This window comes from Gallinula chloropus (genome assembly GCF_964237585.1).
Source record: "Gallinula chloropus genome assembly, chromosome: 1".
Lineage (NCBI taxonomy): Eukaryota > Metazoa > Chordata > Aves > Gruiformes > Rallidae > Gallinula > Gallinula chloropus.
Genome location: NC_140085.1, coordinates 103672074 through 103694401, shown reverse-complemented (window position 1 = coordinate 103694401; position 22328 = coordinate 103672074). Strand labels below are relative to the sequence as shown.

Sequence of the window (22328 nt, the reverse complement as noted above, 5' to 3'; positions counted from 1 at the left end):
CCTTGCATATCTTGACTGTTCAGCATTATAGGCAAATCAGTTGCTCGTATTGTGCACTTGAAGACATTCTTTCTAATCAAATCTTTTATTTTTCCAAATTTGGATGAGAATGGTGCTGTTCTCAGAGCAGCTGTACATGTGAAAAAAAATGCAGAACATGCATTTTTCCAGTACACAATTGTTTAAAAAGAATGCTATTTCACATGGCTTTCTATAAGTCACTACTTTGTTAACCAGTGGTGAATAGGCATTACAAAAAACATCCAGCTTAAAGCTGGTTCCATTTACCCATCTCCAGATAGACTTTCAGTTTCCTCCCCACTTAATCCAAGGACGAAACAATTACTTTGGAATGTCTGTAAGACAATCAACATAGCTCTTCACCTTTCTCAATTGCCTAACCAAAATGTGGTGACAAAGGAAGGCTGAAAACATTGATAATGTAAATTCTAGTGTTTCAAAATTGGCTTATTTTTTCTTCTCCAAAAGCATTCAGTTCTTAATCTTTGGAGTTTGACCATTAGCCCAGAATGATCATGAGCTCTAAACTGCTCCTTAGGTTTTTGTTTAAATAATTACTTACAATTCGGTAAGAAGAGACTTTCAATTACAGGGTAGTAAAAAACCCTAAAAATATGGAGTAATAAATATTAAACACTCAAACCAGAAGACAGGGTGGGGGAAAAGCTGTAGAACTTCTGGGGATGTTTTTTCTCCATTCTTAGTCTGACTGATTAGTCAGATTCACCAATTCTTTGAATACATAAACTAACAAATTTAATGCCAAGAGCTAAATTTCAACAAAGAACTAGGAAATTTCACCTACCCTGTTCATAAGGGCAACTGCATGTTTAGCAATTGGAAAACTTATGCTTTTCATTTTCTTAATTTAAAACCCAACTTACTTGTTACTGAATGTACATGCTTAATCCACTTCAAAATAAATTAAGAAAAAGAAACACACCTACTTGCAAAATGTCAGGGTATGGGAATGTAACTGCTGTGGTTTTGTATGGCTGGGTTCCATACAAAGCCAGTTGTATGGGAGAAGGGAGTGCTGCAGGGGTGGCTTCTGCAAGAAGTGGCTAGAAGCTTCCCCTAGGCCTGACAGTGTAAATACCAGCTGGGCTCAAGACCAGAACCACCGCTGACCAAGGCTGAGCAGGGCTGCTGGGGGGGTTGGGGGGGTGGGCTTGTGACTCCGTGGGCTGCAGTGTAGTGCAATAAACTAGAGAATTTTCTTTCCTTTATTCCATGTTGAATCTGTTTTGCCAGTGATGCTGTTTTCAGAATAGTCTCTCCCTGTCCTTATCTCAACTCCTAAGCCTCTCAATAGGTATTTTTTCCCCTGCCCAGATGAGAAGGGGAGTGATAGAGTAGCTTTGGTGGGCCTCCAGCCAGGGTCAAACCACTACAGTAACACTGACCAAAACAAATATGTCAAATCAATAGTCCTCATAGGGATAACTTCCAGTCATGGTTTAATAACCAGTTTATCTCCTCAAAAAGACATTTACTATATTACAAAGCTGTTTCAGAAAACTGAGGCATATTCATAACAATAAGCTCATCCTAAAATGTGGTCTACAAATCTTATTCCATAATGAAAGGTGTGCTACAGCGTTAATACAATGCTGCTAAGTAACAGCAAGGAGAAAAACAGCTGATCACTAAAGCACTCAAGAAAAGACTGCAGGACAATGTCCGTAGCTGAAGGTTTCTGGGTTAAAAACACAGGCCCTAGGATCTAGCTGCACTGGATGCTCATTTTTGAATAGAGCTTCACTCCACATCATGAAGTGACAAATTCTATTGTGTTTACACAAGTCTCTCCAGCCAAGAAAAGGTATCTAATATATGTAATCAGGAAATTTACAACAGTCATTACATTACTTCCCTTGGGTATCTTAAAAAAAGAAAACAAAAAGAATCAAGACAGAAAAGAGCATTCTCCTCCTCACTGTGAAGCCCTCTGATATATACACTTACTTAAACACCTTTACTGCAATGACTAAATATACTATATATAGAAAACCCCATACTTCTAATTTAAATTCTTCAGAAAACTTCATTCTCAGCTCTTTTCAGTCTTGTATTTGCTCAGATGTATCTAAGTTTTGACAGCACCCTTACTGTACAACAATTAGAGAAATCAAGAGGACTAAAATTTATTGAGTATTATTTATACACTTATTCACTCACTCCCAATTCAATTCAAATTAAGCATTGCAGTATAACTTAAGGAAAACAATTTTGTCAGCTATCTAAACTAAAAAATATCAGCTATATGGTGGTGAAATTAATTTTTTCCTAAATAACCGTATATCAACTTTTTGCGATACTGCAAGGGATTGTAAAACATATACAAGTTTTGGGTAGAGGCTTAGCTTCCTTATCAAAGAGGAGATGCAGAGAGGGACCTGGAGAAATAGATGTTTGATTGTGACTCATGACAAGTTACAGCAAATTCTACCAAGCTACTCTTTTACAATGAGCTGCCAAAAAAAATCTATGGAAAAAACCCCCCAAAGCCAGCTATGCAAAAATACTGTTCAGTGCTGTTTAAAAAAACCAAACCACTCTTTTTTCCAAACCTTGTTTACAACAAATTCACTCTGTTACCACGGATAAAGTTTTTCATACAACATTTTCCTAATTGTTAAGACACATTTGACATGGTATACTCTATCAGTTCTTCAGACTTCTCCTGTAACCATATCATCCAGACCAGAACCTAGAAGAGAAAATCAGCAAAAGCTGCTGCTGGTCCATTACTCTGCAGTGGGATAACAGCAGAACCAGTTTCTTTGTCTGCATTATAATTTCACCAATAATTTTTTAAGTATGAACTCTAATAACATGTATCTCAATAACACAGTAGTTCCAAAGTCATTTTGGCATTTAAATAACCGAGTGAGTCCATATACATCCTCCCTAAATTTCAGTATAGTCAGCAACAGTCCCATCACAAGTTGAATGGCAGCCAGTGGCTACAGCTATGAAGCATTTTGGAAGGACAGAGATAGCTACCACCTGAGGCAGAAGGATGGCCAGCTCAGCTGGATGCACTGACCTCCACCATCAATTTCAATCAACTTCTAGGTGCAGTAACTTAGTTTTTGCAATGAAACTGCATTCCTCAAGAAAACATGGCATCCTTTTCAAACCTGAAAGTAATAGATCAGCACAATTATTTGCAGATCATTCCTACCTCTCCAATGAGCTTTCCAGAAACTAATTTCAAGAGGATCTGTACATTGTACAACATATGCACACTAGAATTAAAAAAAAAATACAAAACACCACAATTGTCCCAACAATCCCATCTTCTATCCCTTGCATGAGTAGTACCACGCTCAATTTTCCTCCAGCCTAGAACTTCTTTGGATGAAACTATTAGAAAGTCAACATTCCCCATTTAATTTGTGGATTTTCTTTAAACTTTTTCCCTCATCTCAAATTTATATAGCATCACCCTTTTTCCCAGCACAATATTCCATTCACAACAGATACTGCTCGTATAACCTGCTGCAGAGTAACCACATAAGAATGCTGTGAAACTTGTCAATTTAACTGTGGATTACTAAATGCAAGATCATTATTGCATTTAGACTGATGAGGAATGATTCTCTGCAGTGTGTTGAATCTTGTCTAATTTTAGATCTTTATTGAAATACCATAATCAGCTTCAAGTAAGAGTGACTGTGTCTATTCAAGATATGATTGAATTTAATTGGCTACAAGTGGTGACCTCTGTATTTCACAATACGCTACCTGACAAGACTTGGAACGACCGGCTGCAATTTTTCAGTGTGCCTTTTCTTCACGTGTCAATATATGGCTGTACTGCTATACTACATTTCAGAAACCTCACCCAAAGCTGTGACTGCTATGCTGCAGGTTAGTGTGGGGAAACAGGACACTTCAAAGAAAGATACACATATTCTTACATGAAGCACTTGAGTTTCAAAGCACCTGATGGTTTAAAGCCTCCTAGTCTGTAATATCAGTCTAAGTATGGTAAATTAAGGTTCTATATTAATGTTTAATTAAAAAAAATAAAGCAAATCTACAGTAGGTCCAGATGACATGCATTGCAACTCTCATGCTCATGTCTGGAACTTCCCCCCTCCTCCCCCCTCCCCCAGTTATTTTAATCATTCCATTTATATTGCTGTAGGTTCCAATATATTAACTCTTCTGTCAGTGCTTCTACTACTCATTCCCTTCAAGAAAGGCCACTTATTAACTGCTGTGTCTCCATGCTTGAAAGTGGTTATTTGCTTGTGTTTACAATGGTTACTAAAAGGAAAACACAAAGAAACAAAGATTTTTCACAGACATGGAAGGTCTCAAACTGCACAGTTTAAGTTTTATAAAGTACTTTTGTGCCTTTGCAGTCACCCTCAAAGTCTAGTCTATTAGAAGCAGACTGCTAAGAACATAAGCAGGCAGGTTCTTTTTTAAGTCAATCTATAATCAAAATAATTACATTTATGAGCTCTAGGGGAAAAAATAAAATTTCATTATTACATTACAAGCAGTGCTTTCTTAAAACACTCATTAAAAAACAATCTTTGTGAGCCAAATCCAATTCCAATGCATATTATGGGTATCTCCAAATACAGTGTTTTCCTAAACTAAATTACTGAAGGAAGGCTGACAGGAAACAAATTAAAATCAGCATAACTGAAGGTTTTACATTATGAAACAACTTATATCCTGGTTCCTATTGTAATTACCCTACAATCAAGAATATACCAAAAAAAAAAAAAATCAAATTACTGACAATCTAGCTCATTGATAACTATCACTGCATTAGCTTTATTATAGCTGTGATTATGGCCAAGGTACCTCCTTAATGAATACATATTTGTGACAAACATGACATGCCACTGGAAGTCATTTAGTACTGCATAAGAGCAGCTAGAACATCATCACCTGTACCTGACTAAAATTTCAAGCTGCAGAAGAGAACACTTCAGTGACTACACCTACACTTTGGGAAGTCAACTCTTTTCTGTATGATACATTAACTTTTTGGAAATTTCCCCTCCCATCCTTCCATCTCCCCTCCTTCTTAACTAGGGGTCAGTGTCCCAAAACCTGTATAGCTTAAATTTTCTTAGAAGTTACCTAGTTGAGAGAAAGCTGTGAAAAAAGTCTTTAGATTGAAGCTATGCAAGGTAACGAAAGGTCAAGCCGCAGACAAAGAGAGGTTTGTTAGCAGCTCAAAGACTCAAAAGAAAGATCATTGAAAGGTGCACAGCCCTAAGAGGGAGTGGATATGGAGTCTGAAGAGGATAACCCAGCATCATCGAGGGTGGCAGCCTCCTTCCTCCCACCTGACTGATGCCTGCCAGGCCAGCAAAGGCACTTCAGCTGTCTCAGGGAAAGCTGAGAGTGTACTAGCAGCGCTTAAATCCCACCTACCCTTCCTGTGTGCTGACCAATATGCCAATCATTTACCCTCGTTGCACACTGTAAAGCCCTGACATGGACAGTAAGAACACACATATATTATCTCCATTTTGTTACTCATACTTAACGTGACAACTTTTCTTATGTAAATTGGGCAAAGAACCATAACCTTTAATACCACAGTATTCTATAAAGCATCAGTTTACAGCAATTTAAAATGCTAAATGTGCAACTGTACCCTGAAGAGTAACTGTGTATCCAATTCTTCCTGAAAACTGACTGTCAAAAACCATGGTGATGCTACCATATCAGGCAACAGGTTTTCACTTCCACAGACATTTAGAAGAGCTCAACATAGAATTCCAGACTACTTAATCGCAACAAATTTCTCTGGACAGCTATGTTAAGACAATTATGAGCCCAGGCAGGTACACCAACTACCCAAACAGCATGTATTCCCCTATTCATAGTAACAACATTATACCAGTGGCAGCTAAAGATTGGGAAAGTTGGTAACCAGAAACAAAAAAAATTCAGCTGAAGAACAGCTGTTAAAGGAAAAATTAAGTACCAATCGTAACAGAGGTTGATGAAGATGCTGGAAGACCAACATGCATTTAAGGAATCAGATCCAGAAATAAAGTAAGTTACTATCCATTGACATCAGTGGACTTCCCCTCCCCATAAAATACAGCATGAAGTATACAAAAGATTTAAACACTGGGTGGCAGAAAAGGCTACTGCCTCAGCATTCAAACTTAGGCATACTGTGTCATTTTACATGCAAGAGAGCACCTGAGATACCCCTGTGAGGCTGGACCATAGGATAGGGAAAAGAAGCTTCAAGTGACCCACATGGCTCTGGAAAGGGTGGCTGGAGGACAGGCCAGCTAAACCAGAACTGAAGAACATGCTTCGGCATCAGGCAGCTGCCCTATTTCTACCACACTGTTGGCAGGACTGAAAGCAGTTTCTGAACTCCAGTAGTTTACAATCCACTTTAAGAAAAACTGAAAAAAGGGCAGCACGCTGAGCTACGATCAGCTGCTCCACTAACAGTTCAGAAGACAGAATTGGAGAGAACATCTGGTGAGGCAGCAGGGGACCAGCATGTCATCTGTTGCCATGATGTAAATTGTGACTTGTGGGACACAGCACTTGTACTCTCAACCCTACCTATAGATAGCATTTCGAAGCACATTTGGCATGGGTGTCACTTGAGACTTCATAAAGCTGAAGGAGGAAGAAAAGACTAAAGAAAAGAGGTTTCTTCCATTAAATCACTTTAAGTAAATTTCACTTCCTCTACCACACTTAAATGCCTCAATTTTCAAAACACAGAGTATCACTAAATACAAACAAGAAAAAACCTAGGATAGGCCAAAAGAATTTCCACTATTTATGATATGGTGCCTTCAAAGAACCACTAAAGCATGGACACAAAATCCAGTCTAAAAAAGGCACCAAAAACAGGGCCTCAAAAAAGCCTCAAGAGATGCCCACGATGCCTTCTGGCCCCAGACCCTTGTAACTCACAATTCCTTGCGGATTTTCTAATTAAAACTAGAATGTAATTCAACCTCTGACTTTTGTGCCAAATTCTTCCCCTAGATTGAGCAAGAACTCAGCATTTTGGATAAGTGTTCAAGTGAAGAGAATCACAGTATTTTAAAAAAGACAAAGCAAACACAGAACTTAGGGCACCACATCATTTCTCCCAAGTTTTATTTCTACTATTATTCCTAAAGTCACATGGAAACACGTTCCTTTTGTCCCTTAGAATTGTGTTAAGTTTAGAATCTAACAAAACCTAATGACAGAGAAGGAATACAGAGCCTTAAAAATCAAAACAATACTCAGATCTCAGCAAATCCAATAAGGCAGCATCATTTACACATTTTAATTATGTGGAAAAATGAATTTAAATCAAAACACAGTCAGCCACACCAGTTGTGATACCACCTAGACTCCAGGATCTGCAGCATCACTTCTAATGAACTTGGCAGATGAATAATCTTTGGATATGATTTTAGGAAGGAAAAAAAAAAATGTTATACTTAGGTTGTGCTAAATTAATTACAAGCAGAAACCTTACTTAAGATAGGAGGGTATTTACATATATTTCGAGAGTGCTATCTTAAACAGGATCACAATAGAGACAATTTAATTTACCACAAAATTATCTAGACAATGACAGCCAGACTACAGGACCAGAGCTCATGGCATCTCTTTTACCTTACAGCATTTCCCTTTCATGAACGCAGGGAGAAGAAAGCTACATTTTTAATAGGAACAATGACAAATAACATAAAAGTTTGTTTTTATAAACCATTATTGTACTAAACTGCAATCCTTGTTCAAGATTTGTGATTCTGATTTTTGGGTCATCAGCTGAGGAGAGTTGGGGAGGAAGGGGGCTGACAGTGGGATAACCAGGAAGCGATGGAGATGGAGAGGAAGAGTCACCAATTTAACATGTTGGAGGAAAAAATTATCTAGCTCTACATTTTAGAAAAACTGGGAAAATATACCAAAACTATGAAAGTTAAATGCTATTTCTGAATCAGTTTCTTGTTTTGTTTTTTTTTTTTTAACAGAGGAATTTATAATATCTCTACTGAGAAAAAAAAAATATTTATGCCGTTATTTTACCTCCAAATTCTTATTTTACTGAAATTGAGGGTTTATTCTCTTGTCACAAAACCTTAAGCAGCAGGCATGGGGATGGACTCGATCTCTTGAGGTCCCTTCCAACCCCTACAATTCTGTGATTCTGTGATAATTTTTTACCTGCTGTTTACAAGTTAACAAAAAGTTCAGTTTGTACAACACTAGTACAAACAGATTTTAAAACATAACACAGTTTTACTGCTCAGTAAGTGCTGTCTTAAAGTCCCCAACACAAACACACTGAAGTTCTGCTATGGTGCTAGATACGACATCCATGTTGTCCTCTGAAAAGTTTTGCTGATGTTTATCTTGGAGCTACTCTTCAATGAATAGCACTAAAAATAAAATATTTAAAGTACCCTATGGATGTGGTCCTTTTTTTGCATGGATATAGATCTTTTGCCACCTTCTGCTACAGTGAGCATTCACAGTCCCCTTCCCAGACAACTGAATAAACCTGCAAATGCTGAAAGACAAATTTACTACGTCTTGGCTTTCAAAGAAAATGTAGACTAAACTGATAAAGCAATTGTTTCCTAATCTCTTCCATGGCAGAGAATTAGTTTCTCTCCATTCCAAAGTAAATTGAACATTCTTTGCATTTGATGTTTAAATGCCTGTAGATTGAACAGGTTTTTCCACTACAGATGGAAAAGGAAGGGATTTCGTACAAGCCTGTACAGGGAAAAGGTTGTACTAGCTGAAGAGATTTGACTGCCAGCTTTTCTGCCTATCATTCAATACATTATGCTTGGTGTCATTTGTTTTCAGCAAACTTTGATGCAAATCTAGTTTCCAGGTTTCTATACCCCCTCTTTCAGACTAGACCTGGTATGAAAATTAGCAGGCATGTCAATAACGCCTAAATGAAGAAAAAGACCCCAACAACTGAACAACAAAGTATTTTCAATAAAACATCCGTTCTAAATCTTTCCCAATTTTGTTTGTGTTTCTTCACAAAAATAAGGGAAAAACCCCACACTTTTAAACAGTTCTGAGCAACTTAGAATAAACTTAAGCTATCTTTTAAGCCTTGAATCTGACTATAGACAAAGAATATTTCACTTTTCAGATATTAGAACTAAATAAGGCCGCAGTGATTAAGAACAGCTCACTGTACAGCTTGCTGTGCGCTTTAAGAGGAAGGAGGGGTTTCCTTAAATGTTCTAAAAAGGAAACAAATTTGCTATTGTATTTCACCAGAGGACAAGGAATGACAGAGGGATCTTCAGTCACAGAGAACATTAGTTTTACTCATCAGTAGTGCACAGATCTGATCTTTCCAAACTTGGCTACTTCCTAATATCTTCTCTCCCCATCACAGCTTTCTCCTTCCTTTTTCCCCACATTCAGTCTGACCTTTATTCCAATGACACAGGATGAAAAATAATTATGCAAACATGTCCCTCCCCAGTGAGGGCAGACATCTATCAATGACCAAACTGACCCAATGTTGAAAGTTCTTCGGTTCTGAAAAAGTGCTCAACCTTGTTCCAAGTGCTACCTAGAAGGTGGCTTGCTGCTCTTTCATCTCCAAATCCCTCCAAAACACTCAACACCAGCACCACTTTCCCAATAGGAAGAACCTGCCTCTGCCTGGAACAGAGATTGCTCCACAACTGTATTCAGTTTATTTTGTCACTAGAGAAGTCGGTACCACACACATTTCTTGATTATGCATAAACACAAAATGAAATACAGTGTGAAATACTGTTGTATTGATAGTAAAGCTCTAAGATTATCTGGAATACAATTTGAGTATGTATTTAAAGATTAGTAGAACAACTCAAACAGGAAATTACTGTTTGACATATTAAAACGTTCTTACAATAATTAAAATCACAATTCAGAAAGTCCCCCTGAATTCATCATTTAAATTGTCCCAAATAAGGAGCAAATAAAGAATAACTCATCCTATTAAGTGCATAGTGCATAAATCACTTGTTACACTGGTCACTTGGTTTAATTGTAAGTTACTGTGCAAGAGTTTCCATTAAACACTTGACCTATACTGTGTGACATTACTTCTGCAATAGTGACCTTCTTAAACAGTTACCACCCCAATAAACCACGAAGCTGTCAAGTCTCAAGAGTGCAGCCTATAAGTAAAAGAAGGAAAAAATAATTTTGGCAATGAAGTGAACATACATAATTCTGACCCAAGGTTTAAGGAGGTTTGCAAAGTAAGCACCAAGGTTTAAGGAGGTTTGCAAAGTAAGCACATCCAGTTAACAGCAATTCAATATGGGGTGGGGGGAAGAGGGGGCAGGCGGGGAGAATAAAACATTTAACTGAACTTGCAGCACACAACTCCTAACTACTAAGGGATCAGGAGAGAACTCTACAGTCACCAAGTGACAAGCCACTGAAGGAACCACTCATGTGTAGCCTTGAGAGGGTTAAACCAGAACTATGCAATTGATAAGACAGACAAACAAAATTGTCATATGTATCAAAGGGCAAAAAACAAATATCATGGACTAAGAGGTCACACTATGTTGAATTTAAGAGAAGATTTAAGGAGATTCTGGAGTTGGGAAAAACCTATTGTGGGATGTTAAGGGTAAAAAAACCCAGACAAACAAGAAAAGGGACGAATCGAGGTGGTTCAGGGACGAAGAAATATGGGGAAATGAAAAAGACTTAGAGAAGCCATTTCTCAGTTTAACCACTGAAATATTCAACATACGAGATAAATCCCACACCCCTAATACCACAGACAATACAAAGTAAACAATATTAAATGCTAATCATCACCTGGCATTAACACATGATTTGACACATTATATTTATACCAATAAATTATGGCCCAAACTGGGTCTCTAGAACTGCCTACTGAACATTATCCCTGCTCTGTATTGACTATTCATCACCCACTGGAAGCTCTTTGGAATGGAGTTCGTTGTTTTGGTGCCAAATCTTTAATACATTTCAATAAATCGACAGTTTGACAATAAGTGTCCAGAGTTTGCAGATCTTCTACAGCTTTTCTTATATTTTTCTTTATTAATATCAATACATATAATACATTTTAATATGTAATATGAAAATACAAATCTACTTAGAACATAAAATGTTTAATTATATATAGCATAGTCCTATACAGTAAATATTTAAATATGTATCTCTACATAAATATTTAACATATTTTAAAATAAAAGTATACGTGATACCTAATAATATATAATATATACAATGCATATGGCATATAATACCTATTTATACAGCCATAGAAGACAGAAGAACAACAAAACCTAAATGCTATTATTTTGTCTTAGATTTTTAGCATTTAGCAAAGTAAAGGAATTTAATTCAGCACATTGCAAGTGTTAGAACAACCCAAATGACTTTTCCAGCTTGGCAAATAATACAATTTTAATAGAAATGCTAAGAAATAATTACCACGAAACCCCTGAAGTGACATTTTATACTTACTTTGCATAGTCAAAGAGCCTGCTGTCCCAGAGCTGATGAGTTCCTTTAGGACCGGAATGGAAGAAACAGGAATCTGTACCATCAAATTTGTTGAGACCATCTTCAGAGTTTTTTGACGCGTGGCTGTGCACAACATCCAGCAGAACAGTGATGCCCATTGAGTGAGCAACGTCAATCATTTCCTTCAGGTCATCTGGAGTTCCGTACCGGCTATCAGCACGAAAATGCAATGTGTTATGAGTGGTACAACACCAAACATTGCTCAAAACTACATCAAAGTCAGCAGCTCTTCAATGTCAGGTTTCCAGTTGTATACAGGCTGGCTTACCTTTTATGTTAAGTAGTAGCTTTTGATTGGAAATTGAGAATTAAAACAACTTTTAAATAATAAAATTCATAATATATATAATTAAGTATAAAAATAACATCTGGCATGCAAGCAATGTTTTGCAAAAATAGATATTCAAAGTTTTATTGTTTTTTACTGTTACTCAGTATAAAAAGTAACTAATACAAAGCATATTTTCACATCTATTCAATATTAAATTTCCCTACTTTGTAAGGGACAAGAATACATTTACATTACCCAAATAAACTACTTCATAATTACCACAAAAGTAAATGTACATTTATGAAAGTGCCCAAAAAAACCACCACCTGCTGCTGCCCTGCTTGGTTATTTGTTTCAGGTACTATGTTCCGTTCCAACTTGTTTTTAAATAAAGATTTCTTACTCTGTCTGATGCACATTTCTTTCAAATAATTAAGCCAGTTAAAACTTCCCGACTGAATTTAAACTTGGCTGTCCCTTGAGCTTTGCTAAGATTAAAAAAAAATCCAAACTTTCAGGTTTATCATAATTTTCCTAACAACTACCTGCATACATTTTCTATTTCCACTCTAGGCCTCAAATCAAAGTCCAGTCTGTTACACATGTGGGAAAAAGTTCCCACAGAACACAGAGCCATGATTTTAATCAAGTTTATTATGAACGATTAGCATAAAGTTCTGTTTATCATAAAAGAATAACTTACACATCATGTTTGTAACTGCCAAGAATTCCACAACACAAAACCCATGCATAAAGACTGCTGAAGCTGGATTAACTGGCTAGCTATGGGCAGCTGAAGCCACTTATAACCTTTTTGTTTGTATCCTGTACAAAGCGTTTCACCGAACAGATGATCACTATGCCCAATTGATTTCAGATTTAAGAGGAAGCTAGAGCAAACACCTATGCCATTACCTTCTCTTTCCAGTAAACACTTACTTGCAAACACACACATAGAGGCACACTGATTTCAATGGATGGGGAGTAAGACAAAGTAACACAGAAGATGCTGAAACACTTAAACCTACCTTGATGCTGCGAAGAAGCTTGTGACCTGATAACCAAAGCTGGCATAGTATGCATGTTCCATAATAGCCATCAGCTGGACACAGTTGTAGCCTATAAAAAAAAATAGAAGAAATAAAGAAAACCCTTACCTTAGCAATACTTTAAAAAGAGCATTAGACACTCGTAACATTCAGTCCAGTCTTCCCTCATTTTAGCTGCTGCTAACTCTAGCAATTATAAAGTAAAAATACAGTCTTTTTCAAGAAGTAATTCTACCTAATAGTTTATACTTACATGATCTTCCATTAAAAGTCAAATGGTCAAATTTTCAAGTAATCTACAAATAACTGGGTGCACTGAACGTCTCAGATTTTGGAAGCGAAAAGTGATATGCAAATATAATCGTCATTTATTTTCAGAATATTAACTACACTAATCTGCACGTCCTGAGCTTCTACTTCAATTCTGATACTTTCAATCAGGGGGTGTGAGGGTAGTCTCTGGCTACAAATGCTATACCTTATGAAATTCATTTTTCACCACTTCAAAATCACTTGTTGACAGCTTGAATGATTAGATTCCCCCTCTACATGAGCCTTTCAAAACAGGGAAACCAGAAATAATGTGGTTTTGTTCTGAGTTTACCAAAGAACCAAGGCAGTACAGAAGGGTCGGGGAGACACTGTCTCATGTATCACATGAAACACTTTTGTGGAGCCTAGGGAAGGAAACCTAAAGGGAAAACAACACACCAATGCTGATGTCACATCACCTGCCACACATCTTAAAGCTATCTTTATATCCAGTGGATAAGTGTCCCAGATAGCTAGCAAGTAAGGACTATCAGCAAAATGTAACCTTCAGGTTTAAACTAGTCTGTTGAGACTCCCACCACCATCACTTCTTCAGTTTAGACACAATATATATTTTTCTTTTTATAGTTCCTGTTCAGTTTTAAATTTCACACCTATAAAAGGAGCTGTCATAAAGGGGATGCCCACCTCCCTGGCAGTCTTGAAATGCAGATTGGATGGGACCTGGGCAACCTGGTCCAGTGGAGGGTGAACTGACTCATGGCATGGGGGTAGAACTAGGTCATCTTTGAGGTGCCTTCCAACCCAAACCTTTCTATGGGTCTATAGTTTGCATAAGCTCAGCAATTTGTCAGATTCATTGTCATTTTATAATTCAGGTGCATTACACTTATTTACAGCATTTAACAAATGCACAGCAATACAGCATCAAATTAACCTCTTTTTATTTGCTTGCTATTTATTTTTATATCTATTACGCATCTACAGATGATTATCATTTTAGCATGTTTAAACATTGATGTCTTTAGGCTTGTCCTAACAAGACATTCCAAAACCAAATCTAACAGCCCCTAAAATAACATTTAAAAAAAGAGACTTAATGTTAGGTCTTACATTAAGTAAGCACTGTGGGAATTATCTATCACTTCTGTATACCCTACCTAAATTCTATATTGCTTTTATTTTGTGGTGTATCAGCCTTTTTTTGACATTCTCCTCAAAGAGAAATTTCTAGAAAGCAGAAAGCTTTTATAATTCTGTGAAACCTATTAACCTGAAATGACTGAAATTCTTTGTCAGAAAGGAAGAGTCACAGGTATGGAACACAGAATATAAGTTTACATTTTGTGAAGAGCCTCCAGATGTGCAAACTCCCTCACTGCACCTGAAAGCTCAACTTTACTGAAAGGCAAAGCCACATTTTGTGAAACACTCTCTCAAGTAAACCTAGAAGAAAAGTGTATGGCTTCTTCAAGCATTCTGATAAATATCAAACTATACATAAGCGCAGCCACCTTCCAAAAGTCTCAGCCATGGATGTCATATTATTTCACAGATGAGTGTAAAAAAATATCTTTCATCACAGGGCAGTAAAAGCTAGCAAGTTCTAGTAATGCCATTATAGAACCAGTGCAGACACCAGAAGAAAAAAATAATCAAATAGAAATTGAGATGAATGGTTATGCTGTGCTTCCTGAGATAAATCCAGTTGTTTCAAACATCCCTTCCCAATATACTAGTTCTTTTCTATAAGAGAATTTCTCACATATAAATTTTCTGTGTTCTTATACTTCATATCAACTGTCTAGGGATAAAAATTTTAGCACTCTCTTTTCTATGAATAGAAAGGACAATCCTTTCCATCTGGATATTTCTTTGTCTTTCCTTAGAATCAAGACTTACATTGGTATAGCCAATTAAGAACAGTGTTTTCTTAAGACCCTCTCAAGAACAGATCCTTTCTCAAGTTGAAAGCAAACCATGCCAAAAGCAAACTGCCCCGCACTATTTATCTAGGCTTTTGCAATCACATTTTACTTAATCTGTAAAATGGATTTAATCTAGATATCCTATTTCAGCCTTTGTTTCTTCTCCATAGATTTCACTTGTTTATAGTTTTTGCTGCCTTAAGTATGTCTCTATAGTGCATGTAGTCTGAAAACAAAAAGTAAGACACTTGATAATTATCTTTTTTTAATAAGAGCACAGGCACATAAAAATTTTATCTCTGCAAGTATCTCTGTAATTACTTACCAAGATCCTTTATTCTAGGCAATACATTGTATGTGAAGTTTTTATAAGAAGCTACTTTCCCCTCTGGGGAAGCAATCCCCACATGAGATTCATAGATTCTTAGGCTTTTTAATCTCTTGGGGGAAGGATGCTTATGCTGTAAGGAAGAAAACAGTTGTAGTTACAATACAACAACTTGGAAATCTGTCACAATCACATAATTTGCACAAGATGACAAACAATTTAAGGTTTGTTTTGGTTTTCCTCTAAAAACACAAGCATTGCAGAAGTAATTAAACATTTTAAATTGTTAAAGCCAACATCTATTTCAACTTAACATTTTTCATGAACAAGAAAACAGATATCCACAAGTTAATACTTTTCTTAAACCCTTTTTAAATTACACTGAAGTGTACAAACTAATGGCAGGCATTGTACTATAAAGTTCTTCTGAAGTACTATGAAGCTTTTTTGAAAATGAAAGACAGCAATATAGATAAATTTTTGTTTTTTAAGCATTTCAAGTTGTTCTATGTTCTCCAAACTGAAATTTAAATATCCTTTAAGTCCTAAAAAACACAGTTCTGCAGCATAGAATCATCTGTATTCCAATTACTTAGGGTTAAAAAAAAAATCTCATGTCTGTAGGTAAGTACACAGTATTTCTAAAAAGGTGAAAATATTTAGAGAATACAGAGGTAATTGAAGTTTGTAACAAAACCTCCTCCTTACACTTGAATAAGAGCTTAGACTTGCTTGGGTTTTTACTTTTTAAAACACATCTTACCCAAAGAAACCTGGGAAATGTACTGTTTAAAACCTATTTTTCCAAAAGAAGTTTTCATTTCTTTCTCCTCCCAATTAAAAAGTTACAAGATTTTATATTCTGTTAATTTAATATTTAAGTGAATTTTTAAAAAAAGAGAGAAAACCACACATGTATATGAACATTCAACAGAAGTTAGAAGGACAAATGCAAAGAACAAGACGTTCTGGTTGAAGTTTGCTGTATTTTACTTCCACTGGATATCTCTTTCTTTTTCCTGACTTAACTCAGTAAGGCCTTATCTGCAGCCTAAATGTTCTTACCTCCTTTTCACTCCAGGTGATACAGATCACTGCATTTCCAATTAACTCCCCATTCCTCCTCTTACAGAGCAACTATGTATCTACAATGCTGTGTGGCACTGAGTAGGTCACTAAATGCATATGAACTATAAACCTAAACAGGAAAGTTACTGTAGATTATGTAAACATTTGTTATATTTTCTTAGAGATTCTTCATGGGAGTTACCCATTATCTGCCAAGCAGATGCTTCATAATTTGAAGGGGGTGCTAAAATTTAATGCGAAACAGAGGTTGCAGAACCTCTAATGCAGAATGCTGCATACCATCTTTTATGAAAAAAAAAAAAGACCAAAAATTGTGACAACGTAATATAGCTCAGTCTGAAGTTTCTGAATGTTCTCCTAGGACATTTTTCGTATTTCACATAAATAGCTCTCCTCCTTAAAGCAAGGTATGAGAAGTAAGAGGGCTTTAAAACAAACAGACTTTCCTGATATGACAAAACTAGGATTTGCCTGGAATGAGAACATGTTACTTTTAGAATGCCTTTTACGACTTCCCACAGCATTCAAGTATTACTGGAGTATCAAACTTGTTATTTGTGACTAACTAATTCTTAAACCCAACTCTGATAATTCCCAGCTCTCCTCTGTACTCAGAAGGACTGCCCAGTCTTGGAACAGTTATCTAGCTTGCTGAACTAATGGGAAGCCAAGGTTGAAATGCCACTTTTAACGAGGAACTATTTTTAATACAGTCTACAGGAAACTGAAGTAGCTCAAAACCATTCATCATTAAAGTCACTTGTTTCTGTCAGAGCCATGAATAAACCCCCCTCATTTCTGAGGTAGCTACTCTTTAACTAGTTCACTATCCTCTTTTTGTGGAACAAGTCTTTTTCTTTTTTTTAAATTCTGAGCAAGGATACAAAGATGACAATGCAGGGCTTTACACAACTTCTGAAAATATTTAAGCCTTACTATATACGACTGGGGAGGATTCCAGTGCACCCAATCATAATTCACTTTGTCTTCATCACGCACTACGTATCTTGCCCAAGGTGAAATACGGTAGAGGAGTTCGCCATTTTGAGCGCGAATCACCACCTATAAAACAACCACAAGATATGCATGCAGTCACATATAATTTATATAACACCTCCCACATAAATCACAGCAGAGAATGAAATAGCACAGTACACAAAAATTTAATTTCAAGAACACACAAATGCACAAGACAAAGAAGAGTGACCCTATTCGCAGGGTTGATTTACAAAAGGATGGCAATCCAGGCATGTCAGACAGGAATGATGTTCAGGAGCAGGAGCTGAAAAGTGAGGATACTTATGTAAGCTTCAGATAAGTAATGGGAGAAAGAGCCTTCATAAATCTATTAGTTGGGTTCCCTAATTTCCTGTCACTTACTTCACCACCACATTCTTATAAATTTAAATAGACATACAGTATAATGCCATCAAAACGTTTTTTTTACTTGGCAAATAATTTAGTAAGCCAACTTTAATATCCTAATTCCCTCTTTTATGCTCTGAGAGTCCTGATCAATACCATATAGACCAGAACACAAGAAGCCCAGGACAGCTTTCAGGTCAAGGAGAGAGAAAAGAAAAGAAATTTAAATTTCTGGGTTTCTTCTGTTGCCTTTCAGTTTCTTTGGATGCCTTCATCATTCTAGGAACTGAAATAAAATATTATAATCTATTTTACTTTCCATATTTAGCTTTCTCTATTTTATAATGAGCTGGAAAAGGACTACTCTTTTCAATTCCTTCAAAAAATTTCATAAAACTTCACTTTAGAGTAACCAAACAAAAATTTAGGAGCTCTTTCAGAGTTTTACAATTTTACAGAGTGAAAGTGAAATTGAAATAAATACTAGGATAATGCTGTACTGGGACTTTGCAGACGGCATTGAAGAGTTGATGTTAATCTTGAACAGACCACATCTGCTCTACTGACTAAAAAAGCAGTCCTGCATACTCTTTAATCCATTAAGCAATGAAAAACACTTGAGAAAAACAAATATTAGGAACACATTTAAATGAGCAACAAGTTACTTCACTTTTTTTTTTTTAATACACACTTTTTGTTATGCTGTATGTGTAAATAACCATATCTCTGCATCCTGTCCTTCTGAAATCACGTAGGAACTTTGATTGTTCTGTAGTCACTTAAATCAACCTTATTTTTCCTCATTTTTGAGGTATCAGCACACTTGAACTACTAGCCTTTCGGAAATCATTTTGTTTAATTATCAGTTTTGCTTTTATTCAAACCATCTATCAGGTCATTTATTGGTTATTCTTTTCAGGAATCAAGATAATTTATAGGAACTTGCACAAGTTTCAACCAACTTCCACAGCAAGACTTTTAATCCCTACAAATAAAACTTCCAGGAAGAGCAGTGGCATACGCTTATGTCATGTAATGACAGCAACAGTGTAGAGCCATAAACAGGTGGTGCTAACCTACTAAGTTTGGGTTTACACACCTAAGTTTTAAGAGACTTAATACTCTATTTTAGGGGTCATGATTGAAGTTTCTGGGTTCATTTTTAGTAACTTACAACTTCCAGGTTTATTATATGAAGATGGGCAACCAGTTTGAGTGGAAACCTCAATTTTGCTCACATGTTGCTGTCATTTTTGAACATCATAAGCTATACACAGAGAAAGCACAGTCCAGAGGAACACAGCTAACCCAGAAAAGGAATCATTCCAATACTAAAGCTGGTGAAGCTGATCCCTGTTTTCTAGTTTGAGATCAGACATCTATCAAGTGATGCCTACAAATTTTAATTCTCATTTCCTATGTTTACTTAATCCTTTTCTTAATTTTACATGAATCTCATTTACTGAATCCTTCCTTTCTTGAATTAATAAGCTCTATACTTAGTCAACTTCTTATTCCTCTTTTCTGATATTGTGGAAAGTTGGTCAAGTAGAAGGACTTCAGATTCTATTTCCTAAAGTTTCTTGAGACATAACTTCCACACCACTATACTCAACTGAGGCACAAGCTAGCAAAACAAAAAAAAAGATAATAGAAAAGACATTGTGAAAAGTTGAATGGCACCCCAAAACAAATAGCAACTCAAAGACTGATAGAAATACCTCACAAATAGTCCAGCCACCTTCATTCCACTATTGGCTTGGGCATTTCTTTAAACAGTTACTTACAAATAAAAGCTATAATAAAAGGAGTAATAATATAAAGCACACATCTAAAACAAATACAGATAAACTACTCTTGCTCCACTTGTGTTCTATTCTCTGCTGTGTTCAGATATAAAAAGTAGTTGTCAGGGGTACTCTACACCTGCTGCTACAGGTTACATAAGCATAAAGAATACTGAATTACACAGCCCTTTTCATAAAATACCTCTAAAATCAGTCTACACAGATACTGTACTTCTGCTCCTTTTTTACTCATTCCAAACTAATTCTTAAAAGTTATGATGCATAACCTAAGCTAGCTACCATTTAGTTCATCAACATTTTATAGTTGATGTTACATTTTCTAATTAACTCAACAATCTTCTCCAAAAAGCATATATAAAATCATGGTGTTTATTAAATAGGCTGATTCAAACTGGCCTTGGGGTTTGCCTGCTTCATTTGGAAGAGGTACATCCCTGTTCTTTCCTTAAGGTAGATGAGGAGGCACATCACAATTTGATATAAATGCTACAACCCCCATTAAACCTTTAAAAATACATACTACTATAGCATGAAATATATTCATCAAGTGAATCATTTCAAATTGGCTGAAGTTCAGCCTCTAATCACAACTAAGCTTTTTGTTTTACACCTATTTAGGCCCCAGCTGAATAAAATTTTAGGCAAAAGAAATATTCACTGTATTTCTGATTCTAATATAATTTATAAATTTCTAAAACCGTAACAGAGCACACATCTTGCTAACTTTTAAGATGACAATACACAATATAGATAAGGCTTCTAGAAAAATCATGGTTAAGATTATCACAAGTAATAAACACATTAGGCATGTTACATAGAAGTTCTGCAGTAGGCATTTAGTACTCACGTATCAAACAGCCTTTTGTCCCTAATGTTTTCATCTTACAGTTAGGTACCCACATTATGGCTCACCCTTGGCTTTCTTCAGCTTATTGATTTCAGTCACTTTTTAAATGTTTACCAATATGACCTAAGTAGAAACATCACGGGGGAGAAGCAATACTGGTCACTACAGAAAAAACTTCAAGAGAACAAGTGTTGGGGTGAGGGCAGTGGGGGAGGGGGGAAATCCATATTTCCTAGGCAAAATAATACATCTTCCTCCAAGTGCGTTTAAATTAAGAAACTGCCAAAATTAACTTAAGTAGTCCACATATCAGGGGTTATATTTGCAATACCTAAATTTAGAAAGATGGAAAAGCAAAGACAAAAGAATAGATGAATAGAGCTTGCCACTATCTACATTAAACACCTGTCTGAATCATAAGAGAAGTATTCTACTACCAAACTCTAAGACATGGGCAACATTACAGTTACGGGGTTTATGGAGAGGAGGAAGTCTCTTACAACAGCTATCCCATTTAGAGCTCCATACTTAGAACTTTTTCTCTTCTACTTCCTCACAGATTCCATGTTGGCTTAGCCATTGGAAATTTCTAACACAAGATTCTGGAAAACTCAATGTTATTAATGTAGACAATTTCTACATGTCTACTAGATATAACTCACCTGAACAGTTTTGTGGGATTTTTTTCTCCTCTAGCAGGAAATACATTCACACAGTAATATATAAGAACTCCAAATATTTGATGACTGTTGAACGTCATGTGATTCCCACTTTCATGTGAAACATCGGTATAAATACATACAAATAAATGCTCTTAAAAAAATAAGCAAGTATCAGAAAGAACAAAACACCCTTCAGAATCTGACATCAGAAAGTCAATTTACTCTAAAAGTGGACAGGGCACAGATATACAATTCATATAAGCACAATTTTTAAGCAGCAAAAAGTGAAGAGCTTAACTGAAGCTGCTCATCTTTTACACGTAAAGGTTAAAAATGTGGTCTGTTTGCATTATTCATCATAGGGACGTTGGGTGCATTTTCAACATTTGTCTGAAATGTTCAGCACTCTTCAAGTTTAGCATCTGAAACGGCTGTAATTAGTGCAGTGGATTTCACAGATGAGTACACTCAAGTTAGTGCAAAGATGTCCTAGTAACCTGAGGTTTAAGGCATCAGTGCTACCAAAGTGAATAATGTTGAAGTAAGAACTTTCAGATTTAAATAAAAATTGTTAGGAAAAAACAAATACTATATATGGCCACAATATGAGCAACCATATAGCCAACAATGGCCAGCTTTGAAGATATGCAAAGGTGCATTCCATTTTGAAAACACTGGACTGCTGCAAGACAGAGCAGGACATAAATCTCACAAGTACATTAGTATCAGTGAACAATGTGTCCCATGTCTGTCCCACTAGAGTATAGGGAATTTATGAAGTGGGGAGTAAGCTGTGGGGTAGAACTAAGCACAGCGTTTTACAGGTCTGTTTTAATGACATTTAAAACTATCAAAAGCAGTTTATTACAGATAAGGAGAAGCCATCTCTCTGTGGACAGTCTAGTGTTACACAGAAAGGGCAATAACACATGGGAACAACCCAGAAGCTGAAACGGATTTCATTTAATTTAATGGTGTTTCCAATGCAGGACAAGTGAGATTCAGGGGCCTCTATTTTCAGAGACATTGAAAAGTTTTGAGATTCTTGGCTATCCCACTATTCTGCCTTTGCAAAATAGCATGGGTCTTCTGTATCACCTATAGCACATCTGTCCACCCCTT

At 36.3% G+C, this 22328-nt stretch overlaps 1 protein-coding gene across 1 annotated transcript in view; it reads right to left on the bottom strand.

Annotated features, from left to right (window-relative positions):
- The window catches only part of GBE1 (1,4-alpha-glucan branching enzyme 1), a gene marked incomplete at its 5' end in the record, with an annotated part of 165499 nt that overhangs the window by 81796 nt on the left and 61375 nt on the right, over nt 1-22328 (bottom strand). The window contains 4 exons of the mRNA XM_084276813.1: nt 11527-11736; nt 12886-12976; nt 15433-15568; nt 17461-17586. Coding sequence (XP_084132939.1) covers nt 11527-11736; nt 12886-12976; nt 15433-15568; nt 17461-17586 — 563 coding nt within the window. The remainder of the gene's footprint in view (nt 1-11526; nt 11737-12885; nt 12977-15432; nt 15569-17460; nt 17587-22328) is intronic.